The sequence below is a fragment of the Podarcis cretensis genome (assembly GCF_951804945.1).
Source record: "Podarcis cretensis genome assembly, chromosome: 16".
Lineage (NCBI taxonomy): Eukaryota > Metazoa > Chordata > Lepidosauria > Squamata > Lacertidae > Podarcis > Podarcis cretensis.
The window spans coordinates 1,950,033-1,967,131 of record NC_137186.1 but is presented as its reverse complement, the minus strand read 5'-3'; the positions used below and the strand labels follow the sequence as shown (position 1 = coordinate 1,967,131).

The 17,099-nt window shown below is 44.4% G+C and overlaps 1 protein-coding gene across 1 annotated transcript in view; it reads right to left on the bottom strand.

Moving 5' to 3' along the window:
- LOC307205503 (hemicentin-1-like) overlaps positions 1-17,099 on the bottom strand; it is a 157,725-nt gene that overhangs the window by 53,991 nt on the left and 86,635 nt on the right. The window contains exon 8 of the mRNA XM_079957927.1: positions 11,891-12,013. Coding sequence (XP_079814053.1) covers positions 11,891-12,013 — 123 coding nt within the window. The remainder of the gene's footprint in view (positions 1-11,890; positions 12,014-17,099) is intronic.

Genomic DNA, 17,099 nt, shown 5'->3' with positions numbered 1-17,099 from the left:
AAGTTACAGGTACAAAGGTAATTCCAAGAACCAGGGGAGGAGGGGGGAGGAGGAGGAGGAGGAGGAGGAGGAGGAGTGTGTGAACTCAGGATGCTTTCTTGTGTCTTATACACCTGCCTGTGTACTTGTTAAGGATTTCTGTTAAGAAAAGGTGTTTGATTCTCACCAACATTTGGAGATCACCAACCTTTCAGAGTCCTGCAGCCAAAGCCTTGCAAAGAAGAGAAAAGGTTGCAATGTGCAGCAACACATCACAGCAGTGGAGACTGTTCCCTTAGGACAGCGTCCACCTGTCCTTAACCATTCCTCACCTGTTTTCCTTTTTTACTTTCTACTGTCCTCCCAATTGACCCTTCCTCCTTAGTATCTGAGTTCCTCTTGCAGCTCTCAGTAGGGCAGGCAGTGAGAGAACTAGAATAATTTGGTTCTACCCAGCACTTTTTTCTTTTTAAAAAATATTTTTTTAGGTGTACTCTCATTTTGACTCAAGATAATCACCATTTTATAGTTCAAATCAGGAAAACTAAATACAGTAAATGGACAAAAGTACAAAGATTCACAAAATGTTTAGGGGTATGTGCACCCTGAGTCCCCCTAGGGGAAAAAAGCACTGGCTCGTCCTATCATAGCCTATGGGCCCACCTACAGTTGTGCTCTCTAACTTCTGCCTTCATCATACGAACAGATTATTCTACAAACTGAGCTCAAAGAACAAAGGTCACTCTGGCATTGCCCCACCCTCACCAGGAAATGGGTGCTAGTAACCAAGATCACTTGGCTCAGATACTTCCCTCTTGATTGAGATTGATTGAGTTTATCTATACGTGTCCCTTCCCTAATGGGCTCACAGCAAACATTCAAAACATGAAAAGACAGAGCATTGGAATGTACGGAATATGGAATATGACAGTAAATACCCCCCCCCCAAGAAATTCAGGCTTAAGTACATAAATACAAAGCAACATAAGCGTTAACTGAGAATAACTGGCTTAAATACAGTTCAGAGGGGAGGGGAAGATGGCATACAGCTGTCTCCCATATCCTTCTCCAGACCTTTCTAGGATCCTCCCTCTGGCTGGCTCATTGAGCTCCCCAGGATCTGTCCCAGTCCAGCCGGTCCCTCTGGGGCTTCTCCTCCCTGTCCCCAGACTCATCTGGCCAGTGCCCCCCCCTTGGGTCCATGAACAGACACCATGATTGTTTGGGCCAGAATGAGAAAGCAGTGGTGGAAAGAGGAGAAGGTCTGGGGGGTGGGGGCTCTTGTCAGTGGAATGTGAGCCCCCAGCAGGTGCCAAAACACATTGACCCTGAGATGGGGGACTTTCAGGGAGGGGGCCTATTCTCCAGATGAGCTCAGCATTGTCAGTTATTTCCCCGTCATAACCAAGCAAACCTATAGATTGTCACCCTGTGCTAGGCACCCCCAAACTCAGCCCTCCAGATGTTTTGGGACTACAACTCCCATCATCCCTGACCACTGGTCCTATTAGCTAGGGGTGGTGGGAGTTGTAGTCCCAAAACATCTGGAGGGCCGAGATTGGGGGTGCCTGCCCTATGCATTTAACTTTTCCTACCCAGGGACTCACGCAGGGAAGAGAAGATTCATGGACGAAAGGAGAGAAGGATCACGTGGCTCCTGCTTTTGTTCTCAGGCATAAGAGAAGCTTATGAGGGAGATAATGCGAAGTAACTGATAAACTTGTCCACAGCCATCCAGGCTGAGAAAGCTGTGAGCTAAAAACAGGAAATGTGCACCAGGTGCGCACACAGAAATTCATTATAAGTTGCAGTTATTTTATTTGAGGCATCACCTATTTCTATGTATTTGTTTAGTAACTCCCTGTTGATTTTAACATTTAGTTTGAATCATAGAATTGTGGATTTCGAAAGACTTCCAAGGGTCATCTAGTCCAACCCCCTTCAATGCAGGAATCTTAGCTAAACCATCCATGACAGATGAAATCTGTTGATTTGTAGCAGTGTCCGTGCACAGCGGAATGATGAGGAATACGTGCCAACATGCTCTATATTGCTTTATTTACATTTCAAAGCTGGTAGATTACAGAAATGCATCTTGTCTCTGCCGGAGCAGAAAATGCATCCTCTCTCCTCTGAAGCACAGAGAGAATCACACTGAGAGAACAGTGAAAAACAGGAAACCAGTGTACGTCACATCCAGCCTCCCCTTTCCCGTGGGAAACACAACAGCAATGCTGTCTGTGGAATGTAAACATTGTCTTGTGACAAGCCTTTCGCTGCACAGTGAAGAGAGCAGAAACCAACATCCTCCCCCTTTCTGTGAACACCACTGGGCAGCGTGTTCGTACAATATCAGTACAAACCCAACTTCTGCACATAGGTACAGTGTTGATCCCTTGATACAATCTTGGACAATACATCAGCAGGAATTTCATTACCTGGCATATAGGACACCGTTACGAGTCAGTTCTGAATACGTTCCCTAGCATGTTGCAACTTCAATTGCAAGTGCTTCGTGCTTTGCTTACAACCTTCAGAATTCAGCAAAGCCAAACATGCTTTGTTGTCCTGGTAAACCTGGATTGGACATTTGACAGGAATTTTCATGTCTTTGCACAATTGTAATAACCATTCACAATCTTTGAGTGAATAAGACAGTGCATTTAGTTCAGCTTCACAAGTACTTAAGCTAACTGTTGTTTGCTTCTTGCATGACCAATCAAATAGACCCTGAATGTACATATAGCAAACTCCAGACGTGCTTTTCCTGTCTGTAGTGTCACTTCCAAAACTTGCATCTGCAAATATCTCAAGACCACCAGACTTCTGATTGTTAAATCTCAGTCTGTAATGCATAGTGCCTTTCAAATACCGCGCTATGCGTTTCAGAGCTTTCCAATCCTTAACAGTAGGATTGTTGACTTGTCTGCTTAGCAAATTACAGCTAACAGCAATGTCTGGTCTTGAACATCTGGCAATGAAGTTTAGCTTGCCTAGCACACTTCTGTACAGTGTAGTGTCAGAAAATGCTTCTTCAGTGTCATCTACCTGATAACCTGTTGTCATCGGTGTGTCTACAGGGTTAGCATCCATCAGGTTTAGTTTGCCTAACACATCAGCAATTTTCCGTGACTGGTGTACTAGAATGTTACCATCTTGATCTCTTTCTATTTCCAGAGATAGGTAGTTGTTTACCTCACCAAGATCTTTCATGTCAAAGTGTTCTTTCAGTTGAGCTAGGGTGTTATTGTACATTGTGACATCATTCCAAAAGAATAATAAATCATCAACATAAAACAAACAATACAGTTTCTTTTGCCCCTCCTCTTTGACAAATACACATGGATCAGCTTTCCCTTGCTTAAAACCTAGAGAAAACAATGCTTCAGTGAGTTTTGTGTGCCAACACCGTGCACTTTGTTTGAGACCATAAAGGGACTTTTTCAGAGCACAAACAAATCCCTGTTTTACCTGTACGCCATCAGGTGGAAGCATATAAAGTGATTCATCTAGAGATCCGTACAGAAAAGCTGTATTCACATCATGGTGACTAATGTGTAAATTCTCCTCTGCAGCGAGCTTGAGCATAAGCCTAATGCTCTCATACCTCACTGTGGGTGAGTAGGTCTCGTGATAGTCTTCACCTGGTACCTGTGCAAAACCTCTGGCTACCAATCTGGCTTTGTGTCTGACTATCTTGCCATTTTGATCAGTCTTCGCTTTGAAGACCCATTTGCTTCCTAGCAGTTTCATTCCTGGAACTACAGGAACAAGTTCCCATGTTTTGTTCCTTTCCAAGGAATCAAGCTCAGCCTTCATGGCATTTAACCATGGTTCAGCTTCCTTTGAATCCAAATCCTGGATTTCTTGGAAACTTGAAGGTTCAAATACCTTCTTGGAGCTTTTAACAGCTGTTACTGCTATCTTGGCAAACTCATCAGCAAATCTCTTTGGAGGTCTGCCTTTTGTGGCTCTTTGTGACCTGCGAATTAGCCTTAGGTCTTCAACACTTTCCTCTTCCTTCTTAGGAGAAAAGCGACCTATTGTGAACAATGGTTCCTCCAATTCTTGATCAGAGCTTTCAGAGGGTCGCATAGAGGCTTTCGCACTCTTGAAATCCTCCTCTGAATCACCTGATTCAGTTTCAGACTCAGAATCAGAACTTTCATCAGTGGGTGTGGGTTGCTGTGGTTGCTTTTGACTATCCTCAGTCTCATCACTGTCATCAGGGTAACATTGGAAAATTCCCACTTTCTCCCCCCACTTGGCATTGTACTCAACACTTCTTGTGAGCTTAATGGTCTTAGAGTCAGTCATCCTTATTCTGTAAGAATCTTTCTCATAACCTAGAAAGATACCATGCAAACCACACTTGTCTAACTTGGAGTTTTGTGGTGAGTGAACCCACATGTCAGAACCAAAAATTTTCATGTGTTTGATGTATGGCTTTTTGCCAAACATCTTCTCATAGGGGGTACAACCAATCGCTGAAGATAACCTGCGATTATAACTGTAAGTGAAACATGAGAGAGCTTCGGCCCAATGACTCTCTGGAAGATTTGCATCATGTAGCAAGGTTTTTAACCCTTGAAGCAATGTTTGATTTGCTCGTTCCGCAAGTCCATTCTGCCATGGCGAGCGAGGACTAGACAAATCGTGTTGAATTCCTTTCTCAGACAGAAAAGCTTCAAACTGCTGAGAAGTGAATTCTCCTCCGCGATCACTGAAAAGAGTCTTTACCTTCTTACCATGCACATTTTCCAACCAAGTACAGAATTCCTTGAACCTAGGAAAAGCCTCTGATTTCTGCTTGAGATTGTACACATAAATATACCTGGAAAATGCATCAATGAGAACCATGAAGTACCTATTTCCACCCAAAGAGGGCGCCAGTGGTCCAACCAAATCAGCATGAACAATTTGGTATGGTTCTGTAGCTTGCCTACTAGACACCTTACCTTTCGCAGCCATTTTCACCTTGTTTGCTGCACATGCCTTGCACTTCATGTGGTACCTGCAGGGTTTAATAGTCATACCTTCAACCAAGGCAGGCATTTTAGATACTGCCTCAAAAACCAAATGACCAAATTTTCGAAGAAAATCATGAATACATTCTGCATGCAAACTTTTGTTAGAACCTGCAATGCAACAAGTGTCATCCTGCACAACATCATCATAATACAAAACATACAAACGATCAACATATTCAGCATACAATACATAATCATTTTTCTTTGTGATGATGCACCTTTTGTTCTTAAAGGAAACGTCAATGTTCCGCTCATTCAGCTGTCCAACGCTGAGCAAATTATGTTTGGCATCTGGAACATAAAGTACATTCTGTATCGATAAGTCCAAACTGTGAAGAACAACAGTTCCGTAGCCTTTACTGGGAATTGTGTGGTCATCCGCCTGGTGAATCGCACCTTCCTGCGGTGTAAAAGACACGAACAGTCGCTTATCGTTGCACATGTGGTGGGTTGCCGCTGAATCAACAACGAAGAAAGACCTAGACGTCTTCTGGACCTCTGCAACTTTTGGAGTGAAGCGTGAGACCATTGCCTTGTGCTGCGTTGTCCTGGACACCGGACCTTTGCCTTTGCTCTGGCCTTTTCCACGCGATGAGCTTCCGCTGCGCTGCTCTGTCTTGGCCCTGGGATATTTGCATTCCCTCTTCATATGGCCTAGACGTCCACACGAGTAGCATTTCACTGCCTTCAAAGCTTTGGCGCCATCTGGTGGTTCCACTGCACTATGGGATGACGTCTGTGAAGACTCCCCCTTTCCCATGCAGCTATCACCCTGGCAATCTGCTTCATTTTGAATCACGGCAGTAACATAATCCACTGTCAGCTGAGCGGTAGGCTGTACAGCAATCTGAGTCGCAACAGACTCCCAACCTGAACCCAAAGATTGTAGTATCATGAAGGAATACACAGCCTCTGGAAAGTTGAGTCCTCTCTGTTGCAGCTCATGTCTCAGATTCTGCATCTCCATCAGATGTGTACGCACATCTCCACCTTCAGCAAGAGCCATATTGTGCAGCTTGTTAAAATAAAACATAGTAGATCCAGCTTCTGTCCTCAAGTGTGCCTCTCTCAAAGCGTCCCAAATTTCTCTGGCTGAGGTCTTATCACGCAATAGACAGAGCTCTTCTGGGGATACTATCAATGTAAGAGTTCCCCTTGCTTTGGAATCCTTAGCTTCCCATGCATCTGTAATTGGAGCTGGGGGGGTGTCTGTAATAACTTCAAACAGACCCTCTTTCCACAGAATAGCCTCTGCATAGATAACCCAGTCCACATAATTTTTCTTATTGAGCTTGGGAATCCCACAAGCATCCTGAAGGGCCATCATGACTCTGGCATTAGCCTTCTGCATCATCTCTGCTGCTTTAAACAAGCTGCTTTATACAAGCTGCGTCTGTGCTGCTTCAAGCCTCATTCCAAAGGCAAGTTCAAAACAGCTTTCTCTCTGCTGCCCTAAATCATGCTGCGTCACTGTTATCAGCAGCTGCTTCAGCCCAAAAGTTACTTTCGATTTCCCCAGCATAGCCATAGCCGCTGCCTGTTCCCGGCAAACGGACATAAAAGTTCAAAGTCCAGCCATAAAGCCATTAATTAGATGCTGGCAGGCTGCCCGGAGCAGTAGCACATACCTCATCAATCATCTTGACGCGCAGATACCGTCCGATCCGTCCCTTTGCATTCCGATCCTTTTGCCGGCATCAGATGACTGCGTCTTTCTTCTGGGCCGATAACCAGAATGTTGATTTGTAGCAGTGTCCGTGCACAGCGGAATGATGAGGAATACGTGCCAACATGCTCTATATTGCTTTATTTACATTTCAAAGCTGGTAGATTACAGAAATGCATCTTGTCTCTGCCGGAGCAGAAAATGCATCCTCTCTCCTCTGAAGCACAGAGAGAATCACACTGAGAGAACAGTGAAAAACAGGAAACCAGTGTACGTCACATCCAGCCTCCCCTTTCCCGTGGGAAACACAACAGCAATGCTGTCTGTGGAATGTAAACATTGTCTTGTGACAAGCCTTTCGCTGCACAGTGAAGAGAGCAGAAACCAACAAAATCCACACTGGTCTGAATTTTGCTTTGCTGTTCAGCATTCTATTGATATGTACAAACATGCATGTACTGGGAAAATGTGTGCACATCAGAGCATGAATGTTTTGTATGCATAAATCATAAGGTGTACCAAGCAATACAAGCATTAGTGAAAATAAATCAATATGTGTTAAATTAAGTAAAATTGCTTTGCTAAAATGGAGGGGAGGAGAGATGGGACCATGTGGACACCAGGGAAGGTCTCTGTGGGTAAATGTGCCTTCAGGATATCTAGCCCAGCTTATTTTGAGAAGTTCAGGGGGGGAGCAAGCCACTCGGGTGTATATGGGTGGGGCTGAAGCTGGGATCCTGCCCCACTTGTTGAACTTCTCTTTCTCTCTCTCCTTTTGAAACATGACACCTGGAGATCTTCTGCCCCTTGAGACTAAACACAAGTTCAAGCTTCTCAAAAACTTTCCACCTCATTCCACAGTACGATGAAGGCAGAGGAGAAGAAATAACAAAACAAAGATGGAACCAAAAAGTAAGAAGAACTGGCTCATGTACAAATGCCATAATGTTTGCTTTGCACTTCTAAGGGATCAATCTTTCAGGGTTGGCAGCACTACTCTTTCGAACTCCCTGCTTATTGACATCAGACAAGCACAGTCACTCTGCCTTTGTTAAATATTTGCCTCCCTCCTTTTAAGTCTCCCTGTTAGGGAAAACATGTCTCCTTCCCAAAAGAAAATCTCTTTTGCGGATGTTTTGCAAGGGAGAAGAGTGAAAACAACCTTGTGCTCCAGTCCAATGTATTGTTGCAAAATTCGGGTGCCTGTCCCCCTCTTTGCCCAGTGGTGGAAAGAGCCCATGGGACCCCAGGCACCCAAAGAGGATCTGTTTCCCTTTGGAGAATGGAAGACACGACAGAGACTGCTGTAGCTTTAAGAAATAGGGTTTATTCACCCATTTACACCTTCAGGCTACATAGAGGGAGTCCAAGCTCAATAAGAAAAGAGAGTAGAGGCAAGGAGAGGAAAGGAAAGGAGCCTGGGTTGAAGAAGCCAGAGACCTCTGCTGTTTCCAGCAACAGGAAAGCTCAAGAGGATTGTCTTATGTACTCTGTTTGCAGCTGGTGATGAAGGCGTTTCTGGGACTCCTGGCTCTCAAGGAGACCCAACTATATTCACTGGATAAATCTTGGTGTCAGAGCTGCCTCCAGGTCCCAGCTCACAGAGGACCAACGCAAGGCTGTAGTTATGTACAAAAGTCTTTATTGAGATTCAGTTTCCATTTTAAAGCCGCAGCGCGCAGCTCTACGTCTCGACCTTAGACCGGCGAAGTCCCGTCTGAGTCTCCTCCCCTATGACACCAGTTTAACACTCTCGCTTTGCTCCACCTCTTCCTAAGTTCCTTTCTCCTCTGGGCCCTCCTGCCCGCTAGGGTCTCATCCTTCCTGGACTCCTCTGACGCTGACCCTGACGATTCTTGCCCCTCCTTCCGGCGGGCTTTAGGACCTGGTTCCCTATCCGGGCTACCTTCTGTGCCGCTGCTCTTCGTTCCTCCCCTTATAAACCAGGAAGGATCAGTGGAGGAGGAGACAGAGGTGTGAGCTCAGGGTGCTTCTTTGTGTGTTATTCACCTGCCTGTGTGCATGTTAAAGGTTTCTGTTTGGAACAGGTGTTTGATTCTCACCCCCATCTGGAGACCACCAACCTTTCAGAGTCCTGCAAAACCCTTGCAAAGGAGAGAAACAGTTGCAAATGTGCAGCAGCAGTAAAAAACAACAGCAGTGGAGACTGTTCCCTGAGGAGGAGTGGAACACTGCCTTTGCCAGCTTTAGCCTGTCCTTAGCCTAAGGTTACCAGATTTTTTTTTCAAAGAATCTGGGGACACTTTTTCATTTTTGAAAAGAGAAAAAAAAGGGATTAAAAAAAGTTATTATTTTTAAATTAAGAAGTAATACCTTCTCTTCTGTGGTCTCCTCTGTCACGCGGCCTTCCTCTGGGCCCTGGCCTGCTCTCTTAGAGCGCTAGCCGCCATGGAGTGTTGGGTTGAAATGAATGACAGACGAGTAGCGGGTATCATATGGGAGGCATCTCCCGAGCATGTCTCGGGGAGTCTCTTTTATTGAATATTACAGCATTGCTACATATGTGCTCGTTGCTGATTGGTTAACACAAGTACAAAGCAAAGGATGCCTATAGACATTAATCATCAATAGATTAAAGGGTGGGAAAGGGAACACAGAATTGGACAGGCGTGAAAGCTTCCTTGTTAAACTATTACTAGTGATTAATATGGCAAGACTTAAACAATTACTCGGTGATTAATATACAGCATTCATCTGTAAATGTGGTCAACCAAGCACTAAGAACAGGTCAGACTAAGAACGAGTCAGAATGCAATGTTTTCATGAACTCATGGTTAACTGAACATTCTATGGGGATATGCAGAAACAAAACTTTCCTTCAATGGAGTAGGCTCAGGTCAGACCTGAGCTCAGCCACATGTCCTTGCCCTCCAAGTGCTCTCCTACCTCTCCTCCCTAGCGGTGGTGGCAGTAGCGGTGCAGCAAGGTTGGGACTCCCCTCTTTTTTTCTCTCCTTCCTCTTCCTCTCTCATCCTTCTTCTACTCTCCTCCTTCTCCCTGCATCGGCTCTGGGGTTTTCCTGGCCACAGAGCACCATTGGGCAGTTGGCTGGGTGGCCAGGCACTCTCGCTCCTGGCTCAATTTGGGTCATGGGGGTTGTTCCCCCCGTTGATGCACCGGGTGTCCCCGATTCCCCCTCGGCAGTGGCGGTGGCGGTGGCAGTCTCAGCAGCCCGGAGCCAGCCTGGTAGTGCAAATGGCTGGCTTCAGGAGCTGCCCACTGCCATGGTGCCCACCATTTTGCCTCACCAGAAGCCCCCATATGATGTGTCTTGTGCCATTGAACCAATCACACAACATTAATTCCCTACTAATAAATCTACAACAATTAAAATATAAATCCAGGAACATCTGGGGACATTCTGGGGACAGATTTTGTCTGGAGACCGATTTGTAAATCTGGGGACTGTTCCCGGGAAAAGGGGATGTCTGGTAACCATACTTTAGCCAGTCCCCACCTGTCTTCTTTTTCACTTTCAACGAGCCCTGGCACTGCCTCCTCCTTAGTATCTGTGTTACTCTTGTAACTCTCAGTCAGGCAGATTGTCCTACAAACTGAGCTCAGTAACAAAGATTTCTGTCATTGCCCCACCCTCTCCAAGAACTGGATGCTAGTAACCAAGATCAGCTGTTTCAGTTACTGTCCTCTTGATTGATATTGATTGAGTTTATTTATATGCATCTGTTTGAGCTGTGCCCAAAGTGGCTTTTCTTACAGCAAACATTCAATTCATCAAAAAAAAAACAAAAAACAGAGCATTGGAAATACAAATGTACGAAATACAGAATATGACAGTAAATTAAAGAATGACAGAAATAAACAATTCGGCAAACACAAAATAAATTCAATATTGCTCCCCGCAATAAATAAATTGAAACTTATGTACATAGATACAAAGCAACACAAAAGTTAACGGAGAATGAAGTTTCTGGCCCTGTTCTTGCTACACTCCAAGCAGCGTGGCTTAAGTACAGCTCAGAGGGGAGGGGAAGATGGCATACAGCTGGCTCCCATATCTTTCCCCAGAGGAGTCCAGCAGCTGCAAGAGGCAAATGTCGGGGAGGACAAAGGTGCTCAGTCTCTTCCACAGCCTCCTGAAGAAACCAGCTGCTGGAACAGGTCTTATTGCTCTTCAGGACAAACAGTGCACGACTTACCTAGAGGAAAGTACAGCAACATTCTGAACAGGAAACGACTGCACAAAAAGCTCATGTTTGCTTCTCTGCGGAAGTGTGTTTCTGGGTGTGGAATGTGGGGGAGGATGAGAATTGCTGTTTCCAAAGACTGGCTATTAATAAAAATCTTCTGACAGATCTGGGCACAGACAAAGCAATGAAAAATGCTGGCGGCTTTTGCAGACTGTTGTGGTTGTTACAAATTTAACAACATGGAAAAGCATTGCAATTGCCCAGAAAAAAGTTCAAAGAAGCAAAATTCATATGTCACTGAACGCCAAAGGAATATTCATATGCCCCCAAACCCCAGTTAACTCCAGAGGCAAATCAGGAAAATCAGAACATAAGAAGATCCTGTCAACGGCTCCTCTAGCCTGGCATCCTGTTCTTCTCATAATGGCCAGCCGGATTCCTGTGGGAAAATTCATGAATATTTCTGACCAGGAATATAGGGAGCCTCAGGTGTGGCTTCTGCTGGTGGAGAGTTGATTTGTCCTCATTAGTACAGCAACAGGCTCCTGCTTTTATTCCCAGGCATAAGAAATGCTGCAGCCCCAAAGCTCCCTCTGAGAGGGAAATAGTGCAAAGTAAGTGATAAGCTTGTCCACAGTCATGCAGGCTGAGAAAGCTGTGAGTTAAAAATAAGAAATGTGCACCAGGTGCCCACATAGAAATTCGGAAATTCAGTGAGTCGGTTGCAGGTCTTGCAGGACGACATGAGGCATTACTTTTTCTGTATCTATGTTCAGTAGCCCCTGTTTCTTTTAGCATATTATTTGACTCATGGAATGGTAGAGTTGGAAGGGCCCCCAAGGGTCATCTGGAGTGCAAGAGTACTGCCCCCCTTCTCTCGCATCACAGAGAGAACACCTGTGGAATGCAACGTGAGACACATTATTGAGTCCATGGCACTGACCAGTCTCTGCCACTTGGAATAGGCAAAATAAAGGAAGAGATATATTAGGCAGGAAGCCCCCATCTCAGGAGAGATCGGAAGAAGTTATAAGAGATTGTCCTACCTCTTCTATGCCTTTCTAATCTGATCTTCCAGAACATCCATATCACCATCACCATTATCACCAGAGGAACTATGAGGGAAGGGATAAGCAATGGTCTCCAACTCGAGATTTGAAGGTGTCCACCTGCAATGAGAAATAAGAGTCTCTCAAAACATACTCTAATAACAACAACCAGCGAGATACTCACAGAAATATAGAATTTTAGCACTAGAAGGGACAACTAGAGTCATCTAGTCCAACCCCCTGCATTGCAGGGATCTTTTACCTAAGGTGTGGCTTGAACCCATGACCCCAAAATTCCGAGCCTCCTGCTCACACCTGGCTAAGAGCAGTAGGATAAATAGCAAGAGATAAACAAGTGTTGCTAATCTATCTCGTTTGTCTTGCACCAATCCTGCTCACAAGCATGCAAGAAGGAGCATCATGTTAATCTCTCATGTTAAGGGCCAGTCTGCCTTTTCTCCACCACAAGCACATCCTCTGGATAATGAAGGAAAGGATATATAGCTCACCTTCATCACTCTGGCAGATGATGAGCAAGTCAAAGGAGGCTCCCTTTCAATCAACAGGATTGCTGACCAGGCAGGTGAATTTGGAGTCCAAAGAACTGTTCCAGAAGGAGATATGGAGCTCCTGGCCATTGTCAGAAACCTGGTACTGATTCACACTCTTTCCTAAGGCCCTGTGTGGACCCCCTGTTTCCCAGGAGATACTGAGATCTTCCCTTCCAGGTGTGTGGCATCGCAGGGTCACATTACATCCATCTGGAGTCTTGGATTCCACTTGGTGGCGTATTTGTGGTGTTGGCACTGGCTCTGTGGAACACAAATGAAATCAACATAAGGTTTGGGTCCCATATGCTTCCCAGTACCTATGTAATGAAATGGTGCTGATCCTGTTCCATGAGCCAAACAGTGAGAGCAATAACTTACCATAAACAGTGAGGTTGAAACGCTCTTCTTGAAATTGTGTCTTATTAAACCAGATGCGAGTATTGTAGATTCCACTATCGTCCAACTCCAGGTCTTTGAGCCTCAGTGTTGTCTCGTTCACCCTATCTAGCCGTTGTCCAAACCGGCCAGTGGGACTTTGATGGTCTCGGTTCCAATGACTGAATTCCCCCCACCAATAGCCCAGGTCACGCTTTTGGGGGCGGAAGTCCCATTCCATTTTCTGAACTGTTATTCCTTGAGATACATTGGCAGGAAACAAGATTGATCCTCCCAGGATTCCCTTCAGCTGATGGGTTGGATTCCCCACAGCATGGCTTAAAGCTTCTAGTGAGCGGAGGGGGGGGGAGGAGATACGAAGAAGAAGAAGAAGAAGAAGAAGAAGAAGAAGAAGAAGAAGAAGAAGAGGAAGAAGGAGGAGGAGGAGGAGGAGGAGGAGGTGAAGATTAGAACCATTAACGTTTTTAACTCCTTATTCATCCTCCTTCATAAGGTTCCCATAGCAGGTTACAATCATTTAAAATGCAGCATTAAATACAGCAGCCTGCCACAAAGAAGGTTTCCTCCTGGGCTGACACTCCCCCCAAAAGTTTAAGGAAGGTGAAACTACCAAGAGTGCCCCTTCTGCTGTTTCTAGTGAGGGGAGGGTGGTGGTGGAGGAGATACTAATAAAGGGGAAAATTAGAATTATTGTTGTTTTTAGCTCCATTATGAGTTTCCAGAGCAGGTCACAGCAATTTAAAATGCGGACTTAAAATGTACTAGGGAGGGTCCTAACAATTATTTTGCAGAGGACTTCCGGTTTTGCCGCCATTGTGAACAGCAGTTCCAACGATAGCGGACCCAGGGCATGCAGTCAATTAAGGATAATTTGAGAGTAATTATCCTTGCAATGCCCCCTTCTCCAGGGTTGGGGGATGGGGGGAGCTCTCACTCACAGCTTGTCTGATACCTGCCTCCTGCTCCTACAGAATGCAGGGGGGAGGGGACGCTGAGTGCATCAGAAACTCTCCAATGCTGTCACCATGAGTGGAGATTCTTCTGTTTTTTAAGATATATCAGAATTCAGACTTAAGAAACAGGCATGTTCTGGAAGAAGGAGACATGTTAACCTGCTAAATGAATCAGCCACTGAGGGCTAAGGTCTCGATCCGGAGAAGATTTTCATTGTGATTGGATTGGTATGTGGTGGAGAGAAGCCTTTGCTTTCTCTTTTATGTATTCACTATGCTGTTTTATGATTTGGCAGCTCTTCACGAAGAAGAAAATTAGATTCTATGATTTGGTGTTGTAATTATGTGGTCTATGTTGGATTGTTATTACTGAAAAAATAATAAAATAAATATTATAAAAAATAAAATAAAAATTATATTGCAAGTGTCAATGTTAGGGTAAAGAGGTGACTTTTCAGGGGCCACTAGGTGGCGCATCGGAAGATGGCTGACAATAACATCTCTCCGACCCACACGAGGTAATTTGGAGGCATGATGGGGGTAATTAGCCTCCTTAACCCCCCCCAGGATTATGGGGGGGACGGCCCTTGCCTGCTGTGCCCTATACCTCCCCCGAATTTGTGGGGGTGGGGGCACTAGGCACAAAGCCCTCCTGTGGGATTTTCGGCACTCCTCGACGCCATCCCCGATTCGCGCCGCTGGTTGCAACGATCTTTAAAAGAAATAATTTGGACATGATTAATTGCACATACATCAAGGAAAAAGGGGAGTAAATACTGCTGTAAATAAAATACGAGAAGAACGTCAAGATACGGTAATGACTGAGGGGGGAGGGGGGGAAAAACCTGCCTCTACTTTTTTATGTGATTTAACAAGAATCCCCCTCCCCTAATGAGTCAGAAATTAAGGACTTAAGCTGTGGATTTAAGGCTGTGTGGAGATAAACTTTCGATCCAAAGCAATGTTTCAAGATGAAGCTGGAAAGCTAAGAGTTTTGGAGTGACGCAGTCAGGAAAAAATGCCGTTCGCCATTTTGTGAGGCATTGTGGGAGCTCTTGGGTCTGGGAGGAGAAAGAGAGAAATAGAGTTGTTTACATATCGTGAATCAACTCCTCGGTGGGACTTAAGAGCGACAAATGCCAAAATTTATGATGGATAAAGTGATGTTATCTACGAAGGAGATATATGGAAACCATCTGGACTTAGTGAAGGAACGGGAAATCCACACAGAATTATTACACTTGCTATCGGCTTATGGAGACTAACAGAAGAGATCGTAAAGGAAAAAGAGAAATTATACGAACAAGATATGATGTGGCAACACCAAGATAAGACTGGATAGAATTATGAACTTTGTTTGGACTGATTGGGACTGATTTGGATATTAACGCAGTAATAAGAAGATGATCTGAATTCCCCTTTGATCTTGAAGTATGGGTTCCCCCAACAAAATTTAAAAATTTGGCTTTGTAATTCGGAATTTATATGATGTGATTTAATTTGATGTGATTGGCCAGTTAATAAAAATTATTTTTTAAAAAATAAAAAAGAGGTGACTTTTCAGCATATAATGGAAACTCTACACTAAAGGTGCTGGGTGCAACTCTGTGGGGAGGGACGTCTACAGTTTAGCAGCCGGTCACAAAGAAGGTCCTCTCCTGGGCTGGCACTCCCCCACCTGTTTGAGGGAGGTGAAACTACCAAGAGTGCCCCTAGTTTTAACAGCTGAGATTGACTATGGGGAAGAAAGTAGTCTCTCAGGTATTTGGGACCAAAATCCAAGAAAGTTTACAATGTCCAAGATTAATCTTAACTGTTGCTGAATTGTACATTGACCCACTTGAACTGCCCAACTCTCTCTAGTTAAACATTTACTGCATTCTCCTAGCTGTTATAGCAATGTGGTCCTTTCCTGTAAGAGAAGGAAGTTGTTACAAGTCCAAAGTTAAATTACAAGAATCACGTCTTTTTCTCCAGCAATAGGTATCTACAGCATCTGGTGGACAGGAAGTGGGATCCAGAAAAACTCAGAGAGAGGCTTGGTCCAGAAGATTTTTTTTTTTAACTACAGTGGTACCTTGGTTTAAGAACTTAATTTGTTCCAGAGGTCCGTTCTTAACCTGAAACTGTTCTTAACCTGAAGCACCACTTTAGCTAATGGGGCCTCCTGCTGCTGCCACGCCGTTGCTGCACAATTTCTGTTCTCATCCTGAAGCAAATTTCTTAACCTGAGGTACTATTTCTGGGTTAGCGGAGTCTGTAACCTGAAGCATATGTAACCTGAAGTGTCTATATCCCGAGGTGCCACTGTAAAATGTTTAGAAATAAAATAGTGAGAGGTCTAAACTTCATCTGTATATAAAGCAATCAATTAAATCTTTTCTAACCTGTCCATCGGTCAAATTTTGGGAAACATCTATGTAATTATAAGGAAAAATTCTGAAAAAGAAGTACAATTTCTCCAAACAAGGAACAAAAATCCATTTATTTCAGTTCACAAGATTTATATACTGCTTGGTGGTAATAAAGTCTCAAGGCACAATCAGAGCTGTGCAAAATGTCTGTTGAAAACTCAACACAGAAAGCTCTAATCCAGTGAAAAATTATTCTAAACAGCAATTTAAAAACAATCTGCATGTGTGCTTCAGGGAAAAAAGTATTATGCATTACAGTGGTACCTCAGGTTACAGATGATTCAAGTTACGGACTCCGCTAACTCAGAAAACCTCGGGTTAAGAACTTTGCTTCAGGATGAGAACAAAAATCCTGCGGCAGTGCAGCAGCAGGGGGCCCCATTAGCTATAGTGGTGCTTCAGGTTAAGAGCAGTTTCAGGTTAAGGACAGACCTACGGAACGAATTAAGTTCTTAACCCGAGGTACCACTGTATTTTCTTGTGATACTGAGATAAGTTAATACAGAGTTCAGAGAAGAAACTGACTCTGTTCCACCAAGATCCCCAGTCGCCTTTTCCTGCTCATTGGTTGGCTCCTCTGATTCCCTGTTGGCTCTAAACTGATATTTATTTTGTATTGGTGAATAACTGACACATCATAGGAAAATATCCTGCAGGAAAACATTTCTACCCTAGAGATGAGGTTGACTTGTTGTCAGCATGTCATTTATTCTGTTCCACCCCACACCTTCAGGGGAGATGATCACCACCATCATTCATGCAGATTGTCCTCCCAAGTTAGTAACCAATATTGCCAATAATTTCACTCTTCATGACAAATCAAACTCAGGGTGCCCCCTCCATGCATTTAGGTGTGGGGATTTTTTGGGTGGTTGTTGTTGTTTGAGGGAGA